Source organism: Cynocephalus volans, chromosome 1 (genome assembly GCF_027409185.1).
Source record: "Cynocephalus volans isolate mCynVol1 chromosome 1, mCynVol1.pri, whole genome shotgun sequence".
Lineage (NCBI taxonomy): Eukaryota > Metazoa > Chordata > Mammalia > Dermoptera > Cynocephalidae > Cynocephalus > Cynocephalus volans.
In genome coordinates this window covers 197,647,485-197,657,260 of record NC_084460.1, presented here as the reverse complement: position 1 = coordinate 197,657,260, position 9,776 = coordinate 197,647,485, and the positions used below count along the sequence as shown (strand labels likewise).

The 9,776-nt window shown below is 38.6% G+C and overlaps 1 protein-coding gene across 4 annotated transcripts in view; it reads left to right on the top strand.

Moving 5' to 3' along the window:
• Positions 1-1,187: 1,187 nt before the first annotated feature.
• Positions 1,188-9,776, top strand: part of EPB41L5 (erythrocyte membrane protein band 4.1 like 5) — a 143,690-nt gene continuing 135,101 nt past the window's right edge. For 3 of the 4 annotated variants that reach the window (XM_063095342.1, XM_063095334.1, XM_063095320.1), the window contains exons 1-2: positions 1,188-1,359; positions 8,222-8,410. In XM_063095342.1, the coding sequence (XP_062951412.1) occupies positions 8,231-8,410 (180 nt within the window). In that variant the 5' untranslated portion in view covers positions 1,188-1,359; positions 8,222-8,230. Of the gene's footprint in view, positions 1,360-1,719; positions 1,750-8,221; positions 8,411-9,776 lie in introns of those variants that run through there. The other variant, XM_063095327.1, reaches the window with a different exon arrangement.

Here is a 9,776-nt window from a genome sequence, read left to right as displayed (position 1 = left end):
AATATTTGTCTCTTCTCATTTCAGCTCATGGGGTACACCATGTAATACTTTCCAGTGGCTTCCCACCACCCTCAGAGCTCTGGCCAGGGCCCACAAGGCCCCCATCCCACACCCCTTTCCTCTTTGTCACCTCCTCCTCCTATTCCACTTGAGGTGAGGGAGCACCTCACCTTGGCCGTTACTGCTTTCCTTGAACAGGCCAGGTATATCCCCCTGCAGTCTTTGGCCTTTCTTTTCCCTTTGCTCTTCCCCAGATGCCCACAGGGCCACTCCCTCACCTCCTTTAAACTTCACTCAAATGTCATCTTCCTTTTGAGACCTCATTCTTTCCCTAGCCAGCCTGTCTGAAATTGTAACCCCTCATTTTCTATCCCTAGTCTCTGCTTTTACTTTTCTCTTTAGCATTTATCAATGTCTAATTTAGTATTTAATTTTACTAGTTTATCTCACTTATTTTCTGTCTCTCCTTTAAGCTCCACGAAAGATTTTTGTCTGTGCTGTTTATCTGTTGATCTCCAGCGTCTAGCGCACAGGGCACATAGTAGGCACTTTGATATATGTATTATCTATAGAATGAATGGATGAAATGTCACCTTATCATAGAGGACCTCCCTGAGCACACTATGTTAAATACCAATTTCATTTCCTTTCCCAGCTTTATTTTTCTTCACGACAGTTTGACAGGTATTTGTTTACTGTCTCTCTCCCCAGTAGAGTGAAAGTTCCTTTAACAGTGGGGAATTAAGTCTGTTTTAATCCCCAGGACTCCGTGCGGGGTGGGGGGAGGAGGCACATGATAGGGCCTCAGTAAATATTTGCAGAATGGATTAATTTCTTGAGCGAATGCATGAATGAATCTAGCAGGTAGTTTTCCAAGCAGCTGAAGTTGGGCTCCAACAGCGCTAAGGCGCCTTCGTGATAGACTAATTGCGGGGGTATCTGCGGGCGTGCACCTTCTCCGGAGGCGAAGGTCTGACAGCTGGGGTTGGGTTTCAGCAGCGCCCTTTAAGCCAGCTGCAGACGCTCTGCTGCCGGCGCTTGTTCCAGCTCGGCTGGACCTGGCATTGCCGGTTTAACCCGAGTCTGGCCAGTGAACTGATTTCCGGGGCGGTGTCATTGCCCGTTTAAGAGCGGCGCGCCCCGCCCTCGGGGGCGGAGCTCGGAGGGGGCTTTAAGGGGCGGGCCCGCGGGCGGCCGGGGTCCTTCGGGGATTAGCTCGGGGTGGGCTCGCGCTGCAGGCCGCCATTTCTCGGAGTCCTCCGAAGAGCTGCCCCCTCCTCAGCCTCGCTCAGGACCTCTTCTTGCTGGTCGCTGGCGCTCCGCGCCCTCTTTGCCGCCGCGCCGCCGTCTCCAACCCAGGTAAGCGCGAGGCCCGGCGGCCCCGGCCGCACAGCCGGCTCTTCTCACGGCTGCGCGGAACCCTCCTTGCCCGCGCCGGGTGCGGCGGCCTCGCCCCCGGGAGGTGGGCGGGGCAGCGCGGCGACCCTCGGACCCAGTATTCAGCCCGCCGGAGGGAGGGGCGGCGGCGGCCAATGGGGCAGGCCCGCTGAGTTTCGGGAGACACCTCGCCGCGCGGCCGGAGCGGAGGGCCCGGGGCGCAGCCGGGTTAATGTGTGCCGGGCCGACGCGCTCCCCGCCCCTAGCAGGCCCTCCCGGGGCAGCCGGGGTCGCGGGCGTCGTGGGAGGTCCGTTGGGCTCCCTTCACCCGCCCGTCGGCGCGGTAGCCGTCCAGCTGGCGAGGTGAAAGCGGTGGGTAAAGGGGAAAACACCTTGAATTTGTGCCAAGGTCTTAAAACAAAAGCCCGAATGGGTCTTTCAGGCTCTTACAGTTGAGCAAAACTTCAGCCACTTGGAAATTGTGAGAGGAAGGTGTGTTCCCTGGAATGACGAGGTCTAAAGGACCCTCCCCGCTCATCCTTGGCGTTTGTCTCGTTAATGATGGGGTTTTTGGCGTGTAAACGTTAATTTGTGTTTGTTTCTGTGTTTATGGGTACTTTGTTTCATGAATTCTGCTTAAGAGCAAGAAACCCAGGTCTTTTAAACCGTCTGGCAATGTTTTAATCTAATATTAAAAGTGTTTTTTTTAATAATTAGGAAAAAAAAATACTCCGAACTACATTTCTAATGTAACTCTATAGTCTATTAACTCCATTTCTAAGTAACTAACCCGTTGCTGAGCTCAGCTTACCGTAGTGGATTATTTGTACGTATTGAGGGGTCTTCAAAAAGTTCATGAAAAGATTCGTATTATCTTTCAATTCCATTTTCCACTAACTTTTTGAAGTACCCTCGTATAAGATAGTTTGCAGCGTTTTTTCTTTTTGAATTAACTTCATTAGAAAATGATATGTATAACTTTCTCTTGAATTACTCACTTATATTTTCTTTATTCGGATTACTGGGGCAAAAGATATTGATACCTTTATCGCATTTGCTGTATATTGGCTTATTATCAGATTGTGGCCATCAGTCATGTATAAGTGTACACATTTCATGACAAACTTTTGGGTTTTGAATATGTATATATATTTTAAAAACCGCTTAGTAAACTGATTACTTCAATTTTCATTTTTATGATTGTGAAGAAAACTCTTAGTTCATTGTTGAAAAGTTAGAAATTAGATATTAAAAACTACATTTTTTTTTTTTCTTTTGGACCGGTAAGGGGATCGCGACCCTCGGCACGGTGTGGTCCGCACCATGCTCAGCCAGTGAGCGCACCGGCCATCCCTACCTATATAGGATCCGAACCCGCGGCCTTGGCGCTACTAGCGCCCCTTTCTCCTGAGTGAGCCACGGGGCCGGCCCAAAAAACTACAGTTTTTAATCTCATAATCCTACCAGTCACAAATTCTGCCGTATTATTTTAGTGTGTCAGGGGAGTTTGAGTGCCTAGCATGCAGGTTGCCATGCTAGCTGTTGGGTTATAGTAGTGAACAAGTCAGACTAGGTAGGTCCCTGTCCTTGAGTAGGGGACCTAGTAGGGGAAGTAGCCAGTAAAAAAAAAAAAAAAAAAAAATTAAAAAATTAGGTATTTAATTACAGTTTAAGTGTTATAAAGAAAAGGCTAAGAGTACTAAAAGGGGGCACATAATTTAGAAATTTAGACTTAGGGATGCTTTTCTGAAGAAAAGGCATTTTAACTATAAAGCTGAAGTTAGCCATATGAAGTGGGAATGGGTGGGAGAGAAGTGGAGTGGAAAAAGAGCTTTACAGAAAGATGGAACAGCTAATGAAAAAACATCGGAATTTAAAAGAATCTCAGGCTGAGCAAAAAGAGTACTTAGAGCAGAGTGAGCAGAGTGGGCTGCCAGGAGGGTCAGGCAGGTCAGGTAGGAGGAAAAGGATCATTCACGATTTTAAAACGCGGATCAGATTTGTGGTTACTAAAAATCCACTGGCTGCAGCATGAAGAATGGAATTGGGTGCGTGGCCGGTAGGGTGGGGAAAGGGTGAATATGGAGAAACTTTTTTTTTAAAACCAATTTTAAAAAAACATTTAATGATGCACTCCAGAGAGCACCTAACTGAACAGTTTGCAGGTACTTACTTCTAAATCGTGTGTGTGTGTGTGTGCCTGTGTGTATATCCCACCCAATACTATAAAATTATATTCATTTTTCTGTGATTTGATTTTTCACTTATAAATTTTGTTAGTACCATATAGCATATGGTACTAACAATGCATATGGTACTAACGGTGGTACCATATACCATTATATTTATAATATAAATATATTTATATATATTATATACTTATATATAATATATAAATATATTTATTTGTATTATATACTTATATATAATATATAAATATATATATAATATAAATATATGTAATATAAAAATATATATATACCATATACCATAGCTTGTTTAACTGTTTGCATGTTGATGGACGTATTTCAATTTTTCTTAAGCAGTTATGCTCTGCAAAATCCTTGTTCTTACAACTTAGAGCACGTGTGTGACTATTTCTTTAGTCTATCCTACCAGAAATAGAATTGCTGAGTGAAAGCATATGGACTTTAAAAATTTTAATAGTGGGGTTAAATCCCCCTCCAAAGTGGATAGTGTATGAGGGTTATAGTTTTCCTCATATCCTTTTTAATACTGACTATCTTGGGTCTTTTAAATGACAAATGATACCTTATGTTATTTATTTATTTTATTTTTTGGCAGTTGGTGAGTATGGTACAGGGATCCGAACCTATGACCTTAGTGTTACCAGCACCATGCTCTCCCAAATGAGCTAGACTGCCAGCCACAATGACAAATATTTTATTTTTAATTTGGATTTTCTTGACTACTGTTGAATACCTTTTTTATGAACATCTCTTTATGAATCTTTTGTTATTTTTTAGTACTTGTTTCTTCATATTTTGCCTATTTTGGGAGTGGCTGTTTAATCTTAATTATTTGTAATAGTTGTTTATTAAACTGCATATTAATCCTTCAAAAAGATTTCTTTGCAGATAATCGTTTAAAAGCCCTTCACCCTAATATACTTACTGTTTCCTTGTAGTACCTTCTCATTTCTTTTTCACATTAAATCTTTACTCCGTCTACAATTGATTTTCATGTAAGGTGCTTTCGTATTTTTGTAAAAAGAGCTTGTCTCTGAAAGAAAGCTGCGTTTTTCTTTAACAGGTTAACACTACTTGTATAGTGAGTGTGTTTTTTAAGGTGTCAGGATAAGGTAGAAGTCAGAAAAATCATTTTCTAATTAATTTGCTCCCTAAGAACCACAAAGTTGTAGTGCATTTTGAACATTTTTTCCTTAAAAAATTTTTTTGTTATGGAAAAATTCAACCTATACAAAAATAGTCAGAAGACTGTAATTAATAAAGTATTATAAAGTATTCATAACACAGTTTCAGTAGTTATTGGCCAGTTATCTGGCCAATTTGTTTCACTGCTGTCTCCAGTAAACTCCCTTGTGTTATTTTGACGCAAATACCAGACATCATTTCTTTCATGAATATTTTAGCATGTATCACTAAGAGAGGGGGACTTTTTTTTTTTGAACATAACTTTAATATCACTATTTTATCTACAAGAAAAATAGCAGTAGTTTCTTGGTTATCATAACCCAGGCAGTGTTCAAATGTGTGCCTGTATGATTTATTTCCATGGGAAGTTGAAATGACAGCTGTGATGGCTTTGCCAGTTTACCTAATTACACAGAGTATGCATACTTGTAAAATGAGGATGATAGTCTTCAGTGCATGGCTATTAAAATTTTTTAATATGTTGGTATTTTAATATTTTAGCTTTTATTTTTATTAGGTTTATAAATGCATTTAGAGAGTCAACTTGTTGTGTAAGGCTCCTTATAAACTACATACATAAAAACAGATGTATGACTTTTTAACTTTTTATTTTGAAATAATTTGAGACTATGTAGAAATTATAGCAATAGTACAGAAAGTTCCCATGTACCTTTCATTTAACTTCCTCCAATGATAGCATCTGACAACTTAAAAATAATTTGAATAAGGATCAGAAGTAGGTCCAAATATTGTGATTGACTGATATGTATTTTAAGTCTCCTTTATTTATTTTTATTTGTTGTTTTGTTTTGGCAGCTGACTGGTACAGGGATGGGACCCTGGCTCTTGGTGTTATCAGTGCCACACTCTAACCAAGCCAGCCCTTAAATCTCTTTTAATATCTAGTTCCCTCTTCACCTTTCTTTCCCTTTGCAATTTGAATAAGGTGAATTAAGTTTTAAAAACCAAAATCATCTTATATGTTTTTGTTTGTGTTTCATTCAGCTCCTTCTTAGCTGTGTTGTTTTAAAATTTCTTATCTCTAAAATGTGAGTTTTGTATGAATGGTTCTGTGGTGTGGTAAAAAGAGAGACCAAGATTCAGAAACTCAGAGTTTTGAGCCCCTATGCTCACCATTTACTAAATAATGGACTTGGCCAATTGTTTAATTTTTCTGACCCTTAGTTTACTCATCAAAATAAGACAATGCCTGTGGAGTTTTTCTGAGGACAAGATAAGATTATTTACAAAACATTTGTTGTTCAGGATTAAGAATTGTGCTGGGTGGCTAGCTATTCAGAGTAGGGATTGTGTTCTTTAATTGCTTAGAGTAAAGAAGATAGACTTGTAAATGAATAATTATAATCTGATTGGTGAGTTAATAAATATTTTATTTTATTTTACTTATTTATTTATTTTTTAAAAGATGACTGACTGTAAGGGGATCTTAACCCTTGACTTGGTGTTGTCAGCACCACGCTCTCCCAAGCAAGCTAACCGGCTGTCCCTATATAGGGATCCGAACCCGTGCCTTGGTTTTACCAACACCACACTCTCCCAAGTGAGTCACAGGCCTGCCCTAATAAAATATTTTAAAGGTTCATTGGAAATGTGATGATGGCAGTAGCTAACTTTTTGGATATCAGAAAATGTTTATCAGGAGAGATTGGTAGAGTTGGGTTAAAAGGAATAAGCAGGAGTGCTTTGACATAAGGGCTTGAGCCTCAGATATAACAAGTACGAGTTTACATAGACAGCTGAGATGAAACTGAATAGCAAGGTGCAAAAGAAGCAATGCCTGAAAAAGAAAACCTGGAGAGAGGGACTAGGTCCAGGTATTATGTATGAGCGCTCTGTAAACTTGAGAGCTGCCTGAAATTTACTTATTGCCCTGGGATTTGTTTACCTCATTACGCAGGAGTATACATACTTGTAAAATTTATATGATCGTCAGTTTATAGACACTTACATTTTAATATGGTAGTAATTTTTTATCTTAAAATTACCTTTTATGTTTATCAGGTTTATAAATATATCTAGTTGAAAGAGTCATCTAATCTTAAGGCTTCTATTAAAAAATAGCACTCTTCTGAACTCCAGGGCCTCCTCTCCCAGGCAACCACTTTTACATTTTAAGTCACATGCTCTTATTTCTACTTCTTGATTTTTTTAATTTTAGGAATTATCTGTTGAGTTGGTACTAGGCAAGCTGAGGAAATAACTCTCCACACCTCTACCCCTACCTCTATTATATATCTCCTCTCAGTGATAGTTACTTTATGATTAGATCAATATTTAGTGTTTATAGTGTTAATGGTTATTTAAATTATTAGCAGCTGAATCATGTAGTGATTACTTTTCCTTTTCAGCACAACTTCTTTTCTCCAGAATTAATAATTATCTTTTAAATTTATTTGTTGTGGGCCGACCCCGTGGCTCACTCGGGACAGTGTGGCGGTGGGGCTCCCGCCGCGGGTTCGGATCCTACATAGGGCTGGCGGGTGCACTCACTGGCTGAGTGCGGTGTGGATGACACCAAGCCAAGGGTTACGATCCCCTTACCGGTCACAAAAAAAAAAAAATTATTTATTGCCTTAGTTATATGTACTTGTACTAGTTTGAGAATTCAGACTCTTAGTTGTGAAAGTTAAACACATTAGGTTAGCAAGATAACTTTGTTTTTATGGTGTTTTAATTTTAGTGTGCTATATTTTTAAAATTACTAGTACTTGTCTTGACTACAGTATTTATATTAACTTTAGTTTTCTCAATAGAGATAGGAAAATGAATAGCATTATAGTAGTTTCACATGAAGGTTTATGTTAAATAGTAATTTAAATTTTGTAAATAATAGAATATTTGATAAAATGATATTTGAGTTATATTTGTATTTTAACTGAAATGGGTTATAATTATTTTTACATTTTTAATATGAATGCTCAGAAAAGAAATAGAATGTCTCAGGACTGTTATGATCATCAAAGGATACCTTAGTGTCAGACATCGTCTTCTAATGTTTGTAGGGATATACAACTATTTTACATATAATTTATTGATACAAAAGACCCGATGAGCTTCATAAATGTGTGTCACCTCCTCTACCAGACCACCTCATTATAAAATGGTCCAGTAAGTTTAGAAAGCTACAAGCCATGACTCTGTCTTATATGTGTCTTTAAAAACTTTTAATTCAAGTAACCAGTTTTTAAAATTATTTTTAGTTGACAAAAGTTGTACATATTTATTGTGTACAATATGATGTTTTGAAATATGTATGAAAAGTAGCTGTTTTTTTTTTTTCCTTAAAATTTACTTAACCAGGAGTCCTTTTTAATAGCATACCTACTAAGTTACACAGGACTTTACTAAATATTACCATTTATCTGACTACAAATTGTGGTGAGGCTTTTTTTCCCCCTGATGTCATCTTTTTGTCTTTGGTTTTATAGTGGCAAAAAATGCTGAGCTTCTTCCGGAGAACACTTGGGCGTCGGTCAATGCGTAAACATGCTGAGAAGGAAAGACTTCGAGAGGCACAACGAGCTGCCACACACATTCCTGCAGCTGGAGATTCTAAGTCTATCATCACATGTCGGGTGTCCCTTCTGGATGGTACTGATGTTAGTGTGGACTTGCCGGTATGTAGGTCTTGCTGAGGGCAAATTCTGTATGCTGTTACTGTCTGTCTTCATTTTAGCTTTGTACTGATAACTTCCTGGAGTAATTTAGGGATGGGTCTGGCACTGTAACATTCAGGTACATGGATCAGGTTATGTTAGACCAAAGTACCTGGGATGATACTGGAATTATCAGTATTATTATTATTTCTCTCTAGAATTAGTGGTAATTACCTGAAACATTTAAATGATAGGGCATTTATTGGCATGAGTCATCTTTGTTTTTGTTTATGGGTGTTCTTTAAAATGATGAACATAGTGTACATAGTGTGGGCTAGTGGGTTTCTCAACAGTCTTTGTTGAGCGATCATTAGAGCAATGAGAATCTTTGGGAACCATAATGATACTATAAGACTTCTAGTTCTTTCAGCTTTTCTGTATTTTTCAAAATTCCCCTACTTTCCTCAACAAAACAAATCCATTCTCCACAGTTGGTGTGCTTGCAGAAATTTTAATAAAATGAAACAAGAATAAGGACTTTCTTCATGCCCCTCAGCTCTGACTGCTACCTCTTTGCCCCCAAAGTAGTTTGCATTGTAGGTTTTTTTCATGCACCATAGTCTTTATTTCAAGATGGGATATTGTAATTATATTTGTATTTCGGGGTTTTTTTTCCCCAGCTACAAATGCGTAATCATAACTCACAGTGTGAAACAATCCAATATGTTTAAAAGGGGTTAGCTTATTCCTTCGGGCCCTTGTTAGGCAGGGGACAAGTTGAGTTTCTTTCTGAGCTATTTGCTAATACCAAATCTGTTTCCATGTCTTTGTTCTGCATTCAGAGACTTACTGTAAATTGTTTGATTTTGATGTAAGTTTCACTGGATGTTTTTCGATATCTTCTTTCTCCACAAACTCTTTTTAGTACATGTTCATTTATCCAAAATTTAATTTTAAAAATCTCTTTGGGCAAGGTGATAGGCTAGATGCTACTACAATGTATAGTTGAATAAGGTCTAGAAGGCCTTAAACTCACAAGAGTGAGAGTTTAAAGAATTGGATAATTTGTTTAAGTGAATGTTCTGATTAATTGAATGATTGGGAATGTACTAGATGTGTATCTTATACAGTTTAAAATATTGGAATATGATAAAATTAATCAAAAGACTCAGGACTTCCTGAAGTGTTTTGAAGTTAATCATTATGTATATTTGTTACCTTGGTACATTAGACTACACACTTCACAGTTCCTGATTCTGGGGAGCTTTAAGGTATCTAAATTTCTTCCTATAAGGGCTTCTTGAGGGTTTGTCAGACATTCCAACATGAGATACTTTGTTAGGTTAGTTTTCATGTTTGTTTCTTATTTGATAAGAATCTTAAGAGT